Genomic DNA, 17,479 nt, shown 5'->3' with positions numbered 1-17,479 from the left:
TCTCTTTGCTTTGTTCTATTGTTCTTTTTTCAATTTATTGAGTCATATACTTAATTCATTGATTTTCATTCTCTCTCATTTGCATAGTATTTACAGCAATGACTTTTCCTGTAAGAACAGCTTTGGCTGCATCTCATAAGCTCTGCTGTGTAGTACTGATGTTATAACCTCAAACCATCCTCCAGAAAGCTCTCTTACTGATGACACACGCGTTCCTATAACACACAGCACACCTGCCCACCAGGGCTCATTCTATTATGAAGTTCTGGCACAACGCTGTGCAATATAAAAATAATGTGGGCTGCACATGCGCTTTAAGATTTTCTAGTAGCAACGTTAAAACGCATTAAAAGAAACAGCTGAAATGAATTTTAGTATTTTATTGAACCCAGTCGTGTCCAAAATATTATTATCATTTCGGTAATGTATCATTTCAATCAGTATCTCTTCATTGGCACTGACCACCCTTCCAGTACTTAATAGCCACGTATGCCTAGTGCAGATCCAGCATCCGTGACCAGGGTCCGGGTCTCTCTGCCCACTTCTCAGCTCCCAGCCTGCAAGCCGCTGTGTTTTCTACATTGTATCCACGGTGCTTTCACATTGTGAGGGCTGAACAATGCTTGCGGGTTGAGCACAACATCTCCCCCTCCATTTATCCGTCTGCTGGCCCTCGTTATCATTCATTTACCCATCAGCATTTCGTGTCCCAAATGAGGACAATTGCAACGAATGGCAAAGGGTCAGTGGCAGAGACGGCCAGTTGCCCGTCTAATATCCACATGGCCTTCCTTTATTTAATTTTTTTAATGTTTTATTTATTTTTGAGACAGAGAGAGACAGAGCACGAGCAGGGGAGGGACAGAGAGAGAGGGAGACACAGAATCTGAAGCAGGCTCCGGGCTCTGGGCTGACAGCTCAGAGCCCGACGCGGGGCTCAAACTCACGAACCGTGGGATCATGACCTGAGCCGAAGTCGGAGGCTTAACCGACTGAGCCACCCAGAAGCCCCTATGTAGCCTTCCTTTATAATAGAATCCTCACATGATCTAGGGTGGCAATGAGCCCCGCTAACAAACTCCACTTCTCAGCCGCCCCTGCATGTAGGGGTGTCATGTGACATGACTCTGGTTTATGAGATATAAACCTAAGGGTTTTAGGTGTCAGAGAATTGCCTCTCCCTCTCTATCACCCTTTTTTCTCTACCTGCCTGGAACGTCACTCAGGATGCCTGGAGTAGCAGCAGCCTTTTTGTGACCATAAAGACCGAAGCTGCACGTGAGAGCAGAAATATGGAAGGATCTGAGCCCGTGATAATATCATGGGGCTGCCATACCCCGGTCCGGGAATCCCAAGTGCCAGACCTCTTGCTACACGAGAAAATAAACATGAAAGGGGAACAAAAGTCTTCTCTCGTTTAAGTCACTGTTTACTCGTCTGTCACCTGCAGCTAGATGTGGTTGCTGCGCGATATCAGGCCAGGGCACATCCTGTCATTCACTCAGACGCCGCGGCTCGAGTGCCTGTTCTGAGCCGGGCAGGCGTCATAAGGCTGTAGATGGCTGGCCTGGTGCATCGCTGCAGAGACCCGCGCCCAGCAGAACGTATCCGTTGTGAATCAGGACACAACGCAAACTGGCTTCGGCGGCGGGGGGAGGAAAGGTACCGACCAGTGTAACTCCAAAGGGGCTCAAGCAGCCCTGGCACAATCTGGTTTTCTGGAACGGTCCCACGTTGGCAGGAGCCTCCGGCTTCCGTCCCCTCTGCCAGGCCACCCCAACAGCAGGGGCGGCGGTGAGAGCCCCAGCATCCTGGCTCACTGGACCAAACGGCGCACCTCAAGTATGGGCCGAAGCGCCATCACACGCACCCGTGTGCACACGCGGGCTGCACGCAGATGACACGCAGGTCCGCGACTGGAGACCCATTAACACGCTGTGTGCTGGGACTTCTCCTCCCTCGGGTGGGGGCGGGGCCTGCTTTGCGCGAGGTAGAGGGGTCTCCCGGGACCGGGAACGTCCCGTGTTAAACCTGGGTCCGTCCCAGGCGAACCGGAATGAATGGCCACCCGCCCTCCTTTGATACCCGATCCTGAGAACACATGTGGTTCTTCTTAAAAAGACCAGTAAAATCACGCGTGATTTTAAAAGGGCATTGAACGCCGTTTTCCTTCAGGGCAGCGAGAACACCTCCTCCCCGGACCCCTACCATCAGGTTCTGGACGCGGTGGGGGCGTGAGTTCTGTTGCTCCCACAACCCCCCAGGACAGCCGCCCTCCAGCCCCTGATGAATCAACGCACACCAAGCGCCCCCCCTCCCCGCCACCACGACCACACAGACTCTCTGGACCGTCATCCAGAAGAAAAGAGCCTCATCGGCCATCCGCCCACAGACAACCCCCCATCAAAATCTCTCGTGTGGGTCAGCCCCGCCCCCAGAAGGTCCCCGCTTCCGCCAACCGGCTCCCCGGGCCCTGAGGTTGCCTGGAGCACGGCAGGTCCTTCGGGAGCAAAACTAGATCTCCTCGGTGCCGGTGAGTTCATCAGGTCCCCCCGCTCCCCCGGCTCGGGCCTGCAGTCCCTCTGCCAGGACGCCGCAAGGCAAGACGGGTGGCGCCGGGCCGGGCCTTCCCGAGTCTGCTGGCCCAGGTCAGCAACACCAGCTCCCTAAGACTCTGCTCTGACAGGTGTCCCCGGTCCTGTGCAACCAGGCGCCAGCCTCCCAGGGACATCTTGTCCCTGCCCCCGCTTCTCCGTCTGGGGAGCCCGGCCATCGTGTTTGCTAAAATCCGCAGGGTGATTAGAAGGAGCCACCAGGTCGAGAACCTCAGAGCCACCGGGTGCCGCTCCGAGGCGGGGTGTGACGGGCAGGCGCCGGCTCCTGGGGCCCGAGTCAACCCTCCCGCCTGCCCGCCTTCTGAGGCGCGTCCAAGCACCGAGGGAGAGAGGCACTCACTGGGTCCCTGGTTTCTCTCCTGCACTGTCCTCCACGAGTCCAGCAGGGTGCAGGCTGGGGGGGCTGCCGCCCCGCCCCTCGTCCAACCCTCCTCGTACCCTTCTGAGGAGGGAGGGATTATTGTGCCCATTTTAGAGACAGAGATTTCCTTCGCCGCGGCCAACCAGAGCCGGACTCGAACTCAGGTGTCGAGCCTGTCCTGAGACCCTCTGGGGGTCTGCTCTGGGGAAACCAAGGCAGCCGTCTGAACTTACTATTATCCCTCCGGGGGGCAGGAGGAAGCCGAGGGGCAAGGCAGCGTTGGGTGGCAGGGCTGGCTCGTGACGTGGCCACGTCTGTCCCCTCGGCGCCCACCCCAGCCCCTGTGGCTCATCCCCACCTCCTCCCGCAAACATACTTACAAAGACGTGGAGGCAGAGCGGACCGCGCCCCCCACGATCGCTCCCTCCAGCTGCGGACCCCAGACCCTGACGGACGGACAGACAGGCCGTGGTGGCCCCTCTGTCCCGACATGGGACGGGCTGGTGACCAGGACAGCTCAGGGCCAGTGGGTGGGGCGCCACGGTCCATCTCTGCCCTGCGGGTAGGAGCCAGGGGTCGGTGGCCTGGCCCTCCCCGCAGGCCCTTGGCTCAGGAGAGGACGCCTCTGGGGCAGCGCCCTCCTGGAGGGGCTGGCGGCGGGGAGGGTGACGCTCAGAGTCCCCGGCCGGCAGAGGCCCTAGTCCTCCTTGGGCTTCTGGGGGTGCCGCCGGGCCAACTTATAGTCTATGTAGGTCCCGAGGCAGGACCAGAGAATGAAGCGGGCTAACAGGACAATGACCAGCAGGACCAGGAGTGGGTCAGGGCCCGTGCTTCCCTCCCACCAGGAGGCCATGCCGAGGGTGGGGGCCCCCACTGGGGTGCGGGCTGTGCCTGGGGGGGGGAGGGGCCTGCTCCCCTGCTCCCCCCGATCGGAGCCCGGGCCTCCCCGGCGGCGGCGAGTGACAGGCCAGAGCGCGAGGCTCGCGGCCTCCCCGGTCAAGAGGCCCGGCCGCATTCACGGGCCCACAATGGTCGCATTGTGGCGAGGCCGCGAGCGCCCCCCTCTCCGCCGGGCTCCCCGCTCGCCAGCGCTGACGTCACCCCCGGGCGGCTCCGGCGGCAGCTGCCGGGCGAGGCCGGCCACCTTCTCGGCGCTTCCAGCCGCCCACGCCCGCGCTTCCGGCGCGCAGACAATCGGGCCCTTTCTCTGCCCAATTAGCTTTCGCTCGGCGGCAGGGGGGGGCGTGGCGCGGGGAAGGGGACGCGGGGAAGGGGAGGGGACGAGAGAGGACCCCCCTTCCCCCCGCTCCGCCCGCGAGGGGGTCCGTGGGGTCCGCGCCCCCGCGCGCTGCCACCTGCGTGCGGCGGCGGGACAGACCTGCTCGCTCCCCGCTCCCCCTGCGGAGGCCCTGGCGAGCTGCCCCTCCCCCTCCCCCTCCCACCTCCACCCTGCGCGGGTCCCTTCTCACCCTCACCGTGACCCTCGGCCTTGATCGAGCGGGCTCGCGGCTGACCTGGAGCCTCAGCCTGTCTGGGCACCGACCCCTGGAGGGAAAGTGAGGCAGGTGGCTGGGGCCTGAGCCGAAGGGCGTGGTGAGTGCGGGTCAGGGGACCAGCACGCTGCTGGGTGCCCGGGCTCCAGATCCCCGACGGCCCTCCCGCCGCCAGAGAGGATGCCCCGGGAAATGTCCCCACACCATCGCCAAAGGGACAGCCTCCAAATGCCGTTATCTGCCTGCCACACACACACCAGCCCAGATGTGCACGCACCCACGCACCCACAGCCCCGCACCTCTGCACACCCTGCCCACCCCCCACCTCGGACCTTCCCCAGCCAAGCTCTGCCTGGGGGAAGAGACAGTGTGGGCACCTCCTCAGACCCTGTGGTCTCATAAGACAACGGGGCCCCACCTGGAGCTCAGAGGGCCCGGCGGCAGGAGCCGAGGTCTCTGAGAGCGCGTCCTGGGGGGCCCAGCACGTACTCACCCCGGAAAGCGTGCCGTCCCCCCGCAGGTTCCTGGTCAGGGAGAAGGCTCGGGGGCCTCCGGGACTGCCGGCCACCTGACGCCCCTTCCTGAATTTCTTCTCTATCTGCAAAATAAGAATGTGCTCCTTCCAGCCCTCCCAGAAGGTTCTAAGGAGTAAATGCAAAGGTTCTGACAAGGAGCACAGCCTAAGATGGGCAGTGGGGTAGGGAGGCAGCCCTCACCTGTGGTTTTCCTCAGTGAGAAGCCAAGCGAACGTGTGTCCCGTGCTCACCACGGGCCAGTCCCAGGATGAGCCCCACCGGCGCCCTCGCTCAGCGCTCACCCCCCACTGGCTCAGGTATCAGCCCCAGTGAAAGGGCACCGTGCCCTACTTTGCTCTCTGGGTGGCAAATGACTTTCTCTGCCTCTGTCCACAGAGCGAGCGGCCACCAGCGGACCTGACCAGGTGACCCAGCACATTTGCTGACCCCGACTGTCGCAGAGGTATGGACGTGGCTTCAAACCTACGTGAGAACTTAGCAGGAGCCCAGCGTGGAGGCAGGAAGCACACAGGGCGTTCTGGAAGACGTGGCCACTTGGCAAGGGCTTCCAGAATGTTGCAGAAAGTCCTCAGGGGTGTTCAGGAGCCACCTGCCTGGACACACCCGTCTGCATCTGGAGCGAGGTCCCAGGGGGAAGCAGCCATGAACGCGGGGAGGGAGAAGGGACCGGTTCCTGAGCAGGCATTTTGCTCACCTGAGCGGTCAGTGTCTCCAGGTGGGTGTTCTGGGCGAACCCAAGGCACCGGGTGCACGCCAGCTCCCGACCTGGCAGGTGGGGACAGGGTGGCCTTGGGTAAATCCCTCTGTTTGCCAAGCACACCATGGGACCCGCAGAGTCAACAGCGTCCCGGTCACGTGGCATCCACACACCCAGAAGCTCTGGGATCATGGAGGCCTCCCAGATCCTGCTCAGATGCCCCCGGGCCCCAGAGTCAGCGAGGCCAAGGTCAGCACGCCCTTCGGGAGAGGAAGTGAATGTCCCCAGCCCCCGGACAGTGTCACGGCTGTGCCCCCCACTGACTTCTCCCAAGAAGGGTGTACGTGACACACAGCAGGTGCAGCAGACCCTAGATGGATAAGGTGGCCGTCGCCCAGAAGGAGAAACTATTTCGGCGATGAGAAAGTGCATCAGACAGGCCAGCTCTGATGTCACGCAGTTCCCACCGTGTCCCGTGGGGTGGGCACCGCGTGCTCCCCACTCTACTCATCTTACAACTAGCAGAGGTGATGGGCTTGGGGCACGGCCGGGGCTGCACCCTGGTCTCTGGGACCTTTTGCCCACCTCTGTGCCCCCGACCCCTAGCTTCACTAGCTTTTTACTCCTCCAGGGGACATGCTGTGGGGGCCACCCAGCACCGCGACCCTGGACCGACTGGGGACAGGGGGGAACGAACGCCCAGCTCCCCTGCAGATCAGGACAAACCCAAAGGTCAAAACAGGCCCCAGAATTCCGCTCCAGATCACCGTGAACTTGGGACATCTTCCCGGCTTCCCCCTTCCCTCCTGCCCTCCCCCTGAACACAACCCGTGACAAAGATGACGACTGTCCCCCTTAAAGGGAGTCAGAGTTTCCCACGACGCACAGAGCTGGGCAGGGGCGACCCCAGCCCGGGGGGGGGGGGGGTCTGGGATGGAGGTGTGGCCCAGTCCGCCCCCCGCCCCCCACCCAGACCAGCTCTCACTGCGGGTGACAGCACGGGAACCAGCCCCGGGGGCCCCATTTCAGTTGGCGGCTCTCATCGGGGCGTCCTGCGATGCCCCGGGCCTCAACTGCCTCCTCCGTAAAAGGGGGCAATAGCCCCTTCCCCGTGTCTGCGGGTAAGGCCGGGGGTAAGCCTGCTTTGCAGGGGAAGTACATCACTGCTCAAAGGCGGCAGGCGGCCGGCGGACTTCAGGGACTCCAGGGGAGGAGCTGGTCAGTGACGCTGGCCCCTCTCCCCCCGGCGTCCATCCGGCATATCACCCTGGTTTCGGTCGGTCGGTTGATTCTCTTTTCCACTTTGACCACGGCGCTGACGTCCTCAAAAATCTCTGATGTGCGTCTAGCCCGCGAGCTCCCACCAGATCCCCCCCATCCTGGCACCTAGAAGGCGCTCAGCAGGAAGGTGTCCCGTGTACCGGGGCCAAGAGCCCAAAGGGAAGGAGGCCCCTGTGTCCATGAGACCGGCTTCCGCCCAAAGTATAAAACCAGCAGCCACAACTGTGCCGAGAGCGAGGCACTCGGAGGTGTTGGCAGCTGACCGATCAAGATCATCATTTTTCCTTTGTATCCAAGCAAGACACGCTTGCGCTCACCAAAAGGAAACGTGCGAACCCCGCGGAAATACGTGAGTTAGGAGAGAATGAGTGTCAACCACTTCTGCACGACAGACACAAGGCGGGAGAGACGCGAGGACCGGTGCGCAGCAGGGGTGAGCACCCTGGGACGGATTGAGGCCGGTTTACCTCTCCCCCCGCCCCCGCCCCGCCCCCGGAAGACTGCGTCTCAAACCCCTCAAGCCAACAGAACACGCATTTCGAAACCGGGTTTCCCCTGAAACGCACCGTTCCGAACTCACAGACGGGCGGAAATTAATTTTCTTTCCTCCTGCACCACAAAAGCAGATTCGAATCCCAAACAGAGGGACGAGTGGGGGGAGGGGGCAAGTGGCCAAAACCGTCTCCTGCCTGGAGGGGCACGGGGTGGGGGAACCCCCGCACGGGCTGCCTTGTCTCCCGAACCGGGGATGGCCCCGGCCGTTTGAAACGTCCCGGCTGCAGGCAGGAAGCCGGGCCCGGGGAGAACGCACTTGAGCTGAGTTATACCCCACCGCCCTTCCAACATCTGAAAGCTGGCGTGTAACTTTGCTCGAGGTGATCAAACAGCTAGTCAAGGACGCTGTCAGGAACAGAATGAAATTCCAAATAAATTAGCCATGTCCGAGAAGCCAATACAACACCGGATTAAGGCTCACAAAGGAAACACAATTTATTCAGCCTACCTTGTCAGAATCCTTAATAACCCTGCCCCCTCTTTCTCACCTCGGGCCGAGCCCTCGGACGGGAAGGGGCAAAGCGGACCCCGCTCGGGACGCGGGGGGCCACGCGTCTGGGCGTGCGTGCCGCCCAGGTGAGGGTTACGTGGTCACCAAATAGTGCGTTTACGAAGGGCTCGGCGGAGACCCCGCGTGCCGTGCGAGGGGGCGAGATGTCGCCGAGGCCGGCCAGGAAGCATATGCGGCCGGCTCACGTCTGAATGCGAGTTCATACATTAGAATACGGGACGCGGGGGCCCAAGGGAGGAATATTAACCATTTCTGCTTAACTCTTTGGGGTGTGGGAGGGAGAGGCATCCTGCCCGCCTCTTCGGCAAGGCCCATTCCGGCAGGGGGCCTCTGGTCCCCCCCACGTCACTCCATTTTTCACAGCCTCGAGTAGGTCGCAGGGACCCAGAGCCCCTTGCAAATACTTGGTATCGTCTGATGGCATTCGTTAATACCGACGACAGCGCTAAAAACAATACCTTCTTTTTTATCAACGAATCCAGACATCTTTCACAGGCCCCGGCCAACGCTCTTGGAAAGAGTTAACCGTTTGGCAGCTTTGGGGAGGCACCTTTGAAGGCTCTGTGGGGATGTATCTGCTTTGCCTAAAGACCTCAGTCAGCCCTTTCTTCTTCACAGGGAGGCAGGGGGAGAGGCCGGGGAGGGGGGTGGGGGGTGCTTGGCCGCCCCGAGGCCTTTGCAAAAGAGAAACGGGGGGGATTCTGACGGGAAACTGGAAGGAAGGGATGCTCGGTGCATCTGAGGCAGGGAATATCAGGATGCTTGAGAAATGCACAAAATGAAGATTTTCCCAGAAATGAAAAAAGAAAAAAAAAAAAAAAGACAGAGAGAGATGACCCAAGTATTATTATTACTATTTTTTAAACATAAAGGAGGGGCGCCTGGGTGGCTCAGCCGGTTGAGCGGCCGACTTGGGCTCAGGTCACGATCTCGCGGTCCGTGAGTTCGAGCCCCGCGTCGGGCTCTGGGCTGACAGCTTGGAGCCTGGAGCCTGTTTCAGATTCTGTGTCTCCCTCTCTCTGACCCTCCCCCGTTCATGCTCTGTCTCTCTCTGTCTCAAAAATAAATAAATGTTAAAAACAAATTAAAAGGGGTGCCTGGGTGGCTCAGTCAGTTAAGCGGCTGACTTTGGCTCAGGTCATGATCTCACGGTCCATGAGTTCGAGCCCCGCGTCGGGCTCTGGGCTGACAGCTCAGAGCCTGGAGCCTGTTTCAGATTCTGTGTCTCCCTCTCTCTGACCCTCCCCCGTTCATGCTCTGTCTCTCTGTGTCTCAAAAATAAATAAACGTTAAAAAAAAAATTAAAAATAAAATAAAATAAAATAAACATAAAGGAAGTGTGGTGAGTAGGGCGGGGAGAAAGATGGCAACCGTTTCCCAAGCGCCCCTGGGCCTCGGTTCCCTTGCTCTTACCTATTTGTAAATTTAAAAGGGAAGCAGAGGATGGGGACCGGGGACGGGGAGACGCTTGTGAGGCCCTCGGCACGGGCCAGAGAGCCACAGGCGAGAGGACACCGTGGGCTCCCAGGGTTGGACTGAGCCACGGGAAGGTGCCACCAAATGAGGGTCACGGGAGAACCGCCCACGGCCACCCCACGGGCTCGTGTCCTCGTGCCTCCTGGAGTCTCCGTGCTCACCAGCGGGGGCCGGTGATCGATTCCCAGGGGCAGGAGGCTCAGACTAGCCCGGGCCGGCCCCCGGCCCCCGGCCCGCTCCAGAGACTCATGCTGGCACCCGTCGGCAAACGCGGTTCAAGTTTTTCTAACCACCCCCCCCCCCCGCTTCCGCCTGCCCCCAGGCTTCCTCTGCTGCGCCGGGTCGGCCCCGTGACGCGCGACTCACGGCCACAGCAGTCCAGTCGCGGGGACAGAATAGGGCAAAGGCCAGTATGTGAGGGGAGAGGGGCCCAGCGGTCTTGACAACTTGTGAAACACATCAGTGCACAGACCCAGACATCCCGAGTCCAAGGTCACACAGGTGGCCTAAAATGTACCTGGATTTTGCTTTAATCAGGTACGTCCCTCCTTGAAAGAAGAACCTATTAGCTAGTTGCCTCACAGGGCCACACGGAGAGGCCCCCGGGGCTGGGCAGCGCAGCAGGAGCGAGGGCGGGAGTGGCCGTCACCGCCGTGACCAGAGGTCACCTAGTGGGGTGTCCCCTACGCCGCGAAAGGCGAGACAGGCGCTGGGGTTTGCGGAGGTTTGTCGGGCGACGCCCCAAGCCCAGGACGACTGGGAGCGGCTTCGGCCGTTAGCGTGGCTCGTGCTTGCCAGGATCCAGATCTGCAATTATGGAACGTCAAGAAGGACGGTCGCAGGAGAGAGGGTCTTAGAAGCAGCCAGAGAGGCGAGGCAGAGCTGAGGTCCGGGGCACAGGGGGACCCTCCACCGGCCTCTCAACAGCAACGGGGAAGCAGAAAGCACACGTCCACATGTTCTGGGTGTTGGAGTAAATCAGCCACCTAAAAGTATACATTGAGAGGCGCCTGGGGGGCTCCCGTCGGTTGAGCGTCCGACTTCGGCTCGGGTCATGATCTCGCGGTTTGTGGGTTCGAGCCCCGCGTGGGGCTCTGTGCTGACGGCTGGGAGCCTGGAGCCCGCTTCGGATTCTGGGTCTCCCTCTCTCTCTGCCCCTCCCCCCCCACTCACACTCTGTCTCTCTCTCCTTCAAAAATAAACATTAACAAAAAAAATTTTTTTAAACTACAGGCAAAACACGTGGGGGCAACCGGGGGAAATATAAACAAGAACACTGTATAAAACAAGAAAAATCAGGTCCACCTTGGGGAGGTTAAAACGAGAAGTCAAACGTATGACAGACGGCTTATCAGTCGGAGAAGAGGGGACACGTTCTAGGGCCTCGCATCCTTGGAAGGAACGTAAAACGCCGCTTGACTTAGGCATGTAAAAATTTACGACGCCCGGTCACAGCCTCTGGGGTCCCCACTCGAAGAACAGAGACTGAACCTCTGAGGTGCAAAGCAGGAGAGGAGAGAATCAAATGAGAAAAAAACACGGTGAAAGACGCCGTGCTGACCTTTATACAGCGTTCCGGGGCTGTCTCCGCCTTGACTTTCAGGTTTCGGCTTTAATTCCGCCTTCTGAGAGGGCCCCCCCCCCCCGAGGACCTCCCCATCCAGGGCTCCGTCTTCAAGGCCGAGGCACAGTCCACGCTCGTTATTCGTGGACCCCTTGTTTGCAAAGTCACCTGCTCCCTGAACTGTCCTCCTCCAAAATCAGTCCCTGTGGCACCTTAGTGATCTCTGGCAGACGCACAGCACCAAGGCTTTTGACACGCGCTTTCCCGGCCCAGGGCAGACAAAGCTCCAGGCTCAGCAGATGGCCTTACACTTACCCCCGGGGGCCGGGAGATCTTTGTAACGCACGAGAGCGCAGAGAAGTGACTCTGAACCCACGAGTGGGGTCTCCAAGCTCTGCCACTGGTTCCCGCTCCGCCAGCTTGTCCGAAGATGATGTTCACGTTGCCTCAAGTCTCCTCCCAAATCCGTCTCCACAAATGCCCCTTCTGCCCCTACGTGACCTTGACGGGGCCTGACCCAGCTTCCCAGCTCCTTCAGCACCACTGACCCGAGAACATCTATGCCAACTGAGCGGAGTCACTGCCCTGGGAGCAAACCCCTCTCTGGGTCCCCCAGCCCGTGGGCTTGGACACCAGCCAGTCACGGTCCTGGGTGCGGAGAAGACATCGAAGACTTCGAGGGCCGGCCCCTTTCCCAGAATGCACATGGGAGCGTGGTGATGCCGCGGGAAGGCCGCACTTAAGTGCAGGTGCCCCCAGCTGCGGCCTCCGGAGAGGCCCCTGGCCACCAGCTAAGCCGCTCCCGATTCCTGGTCCACAGACACTGCCAGTGTTGGCTGCTGCTGTAAGCCCTCGATTCTTCGGGAAACTTGTGGTGTGAGAGAGACCTGAGCACTCCCCCTGTTCTTCTGGGCCCTTCCCTTCCCTGCAGGCCAGGGTCAAGCTCACCCTCCTGCCCCTTCCCGAGGGGCCTGCCCTCGCACTCTGGGCGTGGATTTCACGCTCCCTGGGGCCCGCTCGGGAAACCCTGAGGGGGTCACCGGTCTCTCTTGGGCCTCCGTTCCCTCCTCTCTACAGTGGGGGTGATCTCGTCCATCAAGGGGCACCCGGTGATGTCTGCACACGTTCTTGGCTGTCACGTTGCGTCGGGGGTTGGTAACTGGCTTCCAGCGGGTAGAGGCGTCGGGTGCTGCTCACACCCTCGCAGACATGGGACCTGATCCACCCAAACCACCGGCGGTGCCACAGCCCAGGAACCTCGATCTCGAGGATTTGGCGAGACGCCCACGACGGAGAGCCCGACGCACGGACGGCCCGTGACAAGGGTGGGTCCCCTTCTCTTCTCCTTTGCGGGGCTCCCGTGCCACCAGGGGTCCCCCAAGCCCTCCAGGCCCCCAGCGGTTGGCCCGGCCGATGGCACAGCCTCCTGCCTGTCCCCAGGTGCCAGGGAAGGGACACATGGCCGCTGGGCCCAAAGCAAGATCCCAGAGCAGGAATGAGCCTCTCTCTTACCTATCTGCTGGCCCGAAGTTCACGGGGAAACCAACAGGACCCCGGCCTCTCCTCCGCCAGGTCGTTGCCCTCCCCCACCACGGCCACCCGAGCCTTCCTGGCCTCCCAGCTAAGGAGCGTGGTCTCTCCCCGCTCGGGAGCTGGGTGGCCGCACTTCCCCACCGGAACACCTCTGGCTTTAGCACCTGCCGGTCACGGAAAGCGTTCGGGTCGGAGAGGGAAGGGTCAAGAACGTGCACGAGGTATGTCCCAGCCCAAATCCAGAAGCCCCGACTCTGGTGCTTTGCGGGATCCTGACCCTGGAAAACAAAACAGGCCGATAAACTAGCTGTTTCTGCGAAGAGCCCGCCGGGAGCTCCAGACCCAAGGTCTCAGCAGGACCGCCTGCCGCTGAGGGACGCCAAGAGCCTCCCCTGTGCTCCTGCCCCGCCCGCCCCTGTCCCCCAGACGGAAGAGTCTGCACACGGGCTGCCTGGCGGCCCCTTGTCGCCCCCGAGAGCCGGCAACAGACAGAGTGTCGGGCCACACCAGGCCCTGTACTAGGGCCGTCCTATCTTCATTCACAATGAAACCCTCTCAGGTACGGGCAGCATCGGCAAGGGCCCTGGGACAGCCAGCCCCCGCTCGTCCTGGACCCCAAATGACCCCTGGGTGATTTTCCCTGCAGCACGAGCTTGGTCGCCTGACCGGGCATTTTGTGAGCAGCCCCAACGGCCTCTCTTCATCTCCCCTCGAGATCCCGACCCAAGATCCTGGGGGACCCAAAAAATCACGTCATTCAACTCTCAAATGGCCCCACTCAGCCTCAACCCTGCTTTCCATGATCCCCTGGGTTTTGTTATTTTTTTTTAATGTTTATTTTTACTTTTGAGAGAGAGACAGAGCATGAGCATGAGCATGAGCAGGGGAGGGGCAGAGAGAGAGGGAGACGCAGAATCCGAAGCAGGCTCCAGGCTCTGAGATGTTCAGCAAAGAGCCCGACGCGGGGCTCGAACCCACGAACCGTGAGATGGTGACCTGAGCCGAAGTTGGACGCTCAACCGACTGAGCCCCCCGGGCACCCGCATCGGGTTTTGTTATGATTGGTGACACCCACTAGGTGGATGCCTCCGAGGTCATTCATTCACACTGCAAACATTTATTGAGTGCCTATTGTGTGCCAAAGACCATACACGGGGTCTCTATGACTCCCAAATCCATCAGGGGCCTGGGGAGTCTACCCATCACCTTAAGGAGCATTGTGGGGAGTCGAGGCCGCGTTTAAAAGACTCGCGTACAGAGGCGCCTGGGTGGCGCAGTCGGTTAAGCGTCCGACTTCAGCCAGGTCACGATCTCGCGGTCCGTGAGTTCGAGCCCCGCGTCGGGCTCTGGGCTGACGGCTCGGAGCCTGGAGCCTGTTTCCGATTCTGTGTCTCCCTCTCTCTCTGCCCTCGCCCGTTCATGCTCTGTCTCTCTCTGTCCCAAAAATAAATAAAAAACGTTGAAAAGACTCGCGTACAGCCTCGTTCTCACGCGCAGCTGACACCGCGAAAGTCCGTGGGCGTGCACGACCACGCTTCGTGGGGAGAAAACACAAACCGAGAGAAATCCTTGACCAGGAGGAGCTTACACGCCAGAGGGCAGGCAGCCCCCTCACTCTGAAATAACCACGCGCCAGCCATCATCCCAGGTCCCCGCGGGACTGCGATTTGAAACGGCCCGACGCGGAGAGAGCAGACCTGGGAAAGCAACACGGTGCCGGGGGAAATTGGGAAGGCTTGGTTCCGTGCTCAGCTCTGACGCTCATTACGACACATAACTTATCCCTCTAGAGCTCGGGTTCCCCACCTGAGAAATGAAGCCATAGACACAAACGTGAAACCTACGATTATGGAATGTCGACAAGAAGGCAGAGGGGAGGGGCGCCTGGGTGGCTCAGGTAAGCATCTGACTTCGGCTCAGGTCACGATCTCACGGCTTGTGAGTTCGAGCCCCGCGTCAGGCTCTGTGCTGGTAGCTCAGGGACTGGAGCCTGCTTCAGATTCTCTCTCTCTCTCTCTCTCTCTCTCTCTCTCTGTCTGTCTCTCTGCCCCTCCCCTGCTCACTCTCTGTCTCTCAAAAATAAATAAAAAATTTAAAAAAAAAAAAAAAGGCAGAGGAGAAACTCTCTGTGACTTTGAATGGGACAAAGAGCTCCCAGAGGGGACTAAGCCCCTAAAAGGGTCCTGAGATACGGACCTAAAAGAACATATCGCACATTCGACCTCATCAAAATGAAAGACTTCCGCTCCCCAAACAACGCCATTAACAAAATGAGAAGACAAGCCAGCGGCTGGGAGAAATATTTGAAAAAACACACATCTGATCAATATCTTAGGTCCAACATATACAAAGAGTTCTCACGACTCAATAAAACAAAACAACCCAGTTTTCTAAGGGAGTGTCACCGAAGAAGGAAACTGAGTGTCACATACACAAGTAAGCGATGCGGGAAACATCGTTCGATCGCAGGAGATACTTAGGAAGGTGGCTAAAGTTTGAGGCAGACGACATCAAGTGCTGACAAGATGTGGGGGGAGTGGGGCTCTCAGACGTTGCTGGCGGGAATGAAATGCGGTGGCCGCGTCAGCAGAGTTTGGCAGTGTCTTATCAAGTTGAACATTCACTCGGTGTGAACCCAGCAATCCCGCCTTCTAGCGCGTACCGGAGAGAAAGGAGCCCACGTCCGCTAAGACCTGGATCCCGATGTTCGTAGCTGCCTTATTCGTATTAGCCACAACTGGAAATGACTCAAGTGTCCAAAAGCAAATTACCGTGTGTTCATATGACTCAGCATCCAGGCAACATTCAGGAATGTTCAGGAATGTTCAGGAACGTTCAGGAACGTTCAGGAATGTTCAGGAACGTTCAGCAGTAAGAGGAACTAAGCACAGACACGAGGACTCAGATGCATTATGCTAAGTGACAGCAGCCAGACAGCAAAGGCTGTGAACTTACACCTGCATGAAATTCTGGAAAAGGCAAAAAACACAGACACAGAAAACAGCCCTGTGCTCTTCAGGAGCTGGGTGGGGAGAGGCCTCGCCTGCACCTTTGGGGGCAAGGGTCCGGTCCGATCCCCTGATTGTAGTGGTGTATACCTTTATCGAAAGTCATCAGGGGCGCCTGGGGGGCTCGATCGGTTGAACGTCCAACATCGGCTCAGGTCGTGATCTCGCGGTTCGTGGCTTCGAGCCCCGCGTCAGGCTCTGGGCTGATGGCTCGGAGCCTGGAGCCTGCTTCTGATTCTGTATCTCCCTCTCTCTCCGCTCCTCCCCTGCTCTTGGTCTCTCTTTCTCTCTCTCAAAAATAAACATTTCAGGGGCTCCTGGGTGGCTCAGTCCGTTAAACGTCCGACTTCAGGGGCGCCTGGGTGGCTCAGTTGGTTGAGCGTCCGACTTCAGCTCAGGTCACGATCTCACGGTCCGTGAGTTCGAGCCCCGCATCGGGCTCTGGGCTGATGGCTCAGAGCCTGGAGCCTGCTTCCGATTCTGTGTCTCCTTCTCTCTCTGCCCCTCCCCCATTCATGCTCTGTCTCTCTCTGTCTCAAAAATAAATAAAAATGTTAAAAAAAAATAAAAAATAAAACGTCCGACTTCGACTCAGGTCACGATCTCGCAGTTCATGGGTTCGAGCCCCGCGTCAGGCTCTGTGCTGACAGCTCAGAGCCTGGAGCCTGCTTCCGATCCTGTGTCTCCCTCTCTCTGCCCCTTCCCCGCTCATGCTCTGTCTCTCTCTGTCTCAAAAATGAATAAATGTTAAAAAAACAATTTTTTTAAATAAACATTTCAATAAACTTTTAAAAAGACATTAAGCCATCAAAAGGGTGACTTTTCCCCTATGCGAAGTACATACAGCTTGAGAACTCCCCCCCCTCCCAAAATTCATCGCCCTCTTCACTGGAAGTCATAAAGTCGCGGTAAGAAGACGACCACGTCCCGTGTGGCACACGCAGTGCTGAACGACGGATGTTCTGTGTCCCCAGCGGTCACCTATCCCACGGGGCCCGTGTTCTCTCCATTTTACAGAAGAACAAAGGGAGGCCTGGGGAAGTGCAGCCGGCGGGCATCACCAGCAAGGATGTGACGGAGTCAGGCTTTCTATGCCGGCCTGACTCCAGTATCCACACCCCAAACCGCTGACGCCGTCCCGGGGGACTCCTCCCCTCGATCGCCAAGCTGCCTGTCAGCTTCGCCCACTTTCCAGACGCAAGGAGGAGGCCTCAGGGGAACTGGCTGCCCAGACTCACAGGGAGAGAGGGAGCCGGGTCTCAGCCGGGTCAGCGAACACTCTTCCCCCCACAACAACCTTGAGGATGGAAAAGACCCGAGGCTCGGCAGGAGTGAGGCCTGGGGAGAGCCAGGCTCTGCCCTCAGGAAGCTCACGGCTCCCTCTGGCCCAAGGTCACATCCTAGACCAGGGCGTGTGGCTGCCCAGACCACTTCCACGGGGGCCCAGTGGAATGGAGGCCGGGGGGTTCGTGGCCACAGCTCAGGCCTGGGGGGGGGGGGAGGGGGTTGGAAGAGGACAGGGGTGTTGCCTCCACCCTGCATCCCGCGGCGTGGCCAAGGGGTCTGCAGAAACAGGCTAACAGCCCCCAGCAGTTCTGGAAGCCCGGCCGCTCGGTGAATGCCTGGCTCGGGGTTCAAAGCTGCACGTGCAGAACGCCCCATCTAGAGGCAGGAATGCGCCACGTCCCCATGGCTTTGGGGGGGGGGCGTCCCTGGGGGACAAGACCCTCTCCACCCCAGTTGCCTCAGAACGGCCTCCTCGGGACTCGCGCCCCGGCTGCACCCCCCACGGGCCAGCCAGCAGCCGCTCTGCGCCTCGAGTCCCTCCCCTGCAAGGTGAGAACTGAAA

At 59.4% G+C, this 17,479-nt stretch overlaps 1 protein-coding gene across 1 annotated transcript in view; it reads right to left on the bottom strand.

Moving 5' to 3' along the window:
• Window positions 1-365: 365 nt before the first annotated feature.
• Window positions 366-17,479, bottom strand: part of SMIM38 (small integral membrane protein 38) — a 44,036-nt gene continuing 26,922 nt past the window's right edge. Inside the window, exons 2-4 of the mRNA XM_045039675.1 lie at window positions 5,472-5,770; window positions 4,963-5,067; window positions 366-4,521 (exon numbers count right to left, since the gene is read on the bottom strand). Coding sequence (XP_044895610.1) covers window positions 3,674-3,991 — 318 coding nt within the window. The 5' untranslated portion in view covers window positions 3,992-4,521; window positions 4,963-5,067; window positions 5,472-5,770 and the 3' untranslated portion in view covers window positions 366-3,673. The remainder of the gene's footprint in view (window positions 4,522-4,962; window positions 5,068-5,471; window positions 5,771-17,479) is intronic.

The sequence above is a fragment of the Felis catus genome, chromosome D1 (assembly GCF_018350175.1).
Source record: "Felis catus isolate Fca126 chromosome D1, F.catus_Fca126_mat1.0, whole genome shotgun sequence".
NCBI classification, from domain to species: Eukaryota; Metazoa; Chordata; class Mammalia; order Carnivora; family Felidae; genus Felis; species Felis catus.
The sequence above is the reverse complement of the archived record's forward strand: the minus strand, read 5'-3'. Positions and strand labels throughout refer to the sequence as shown.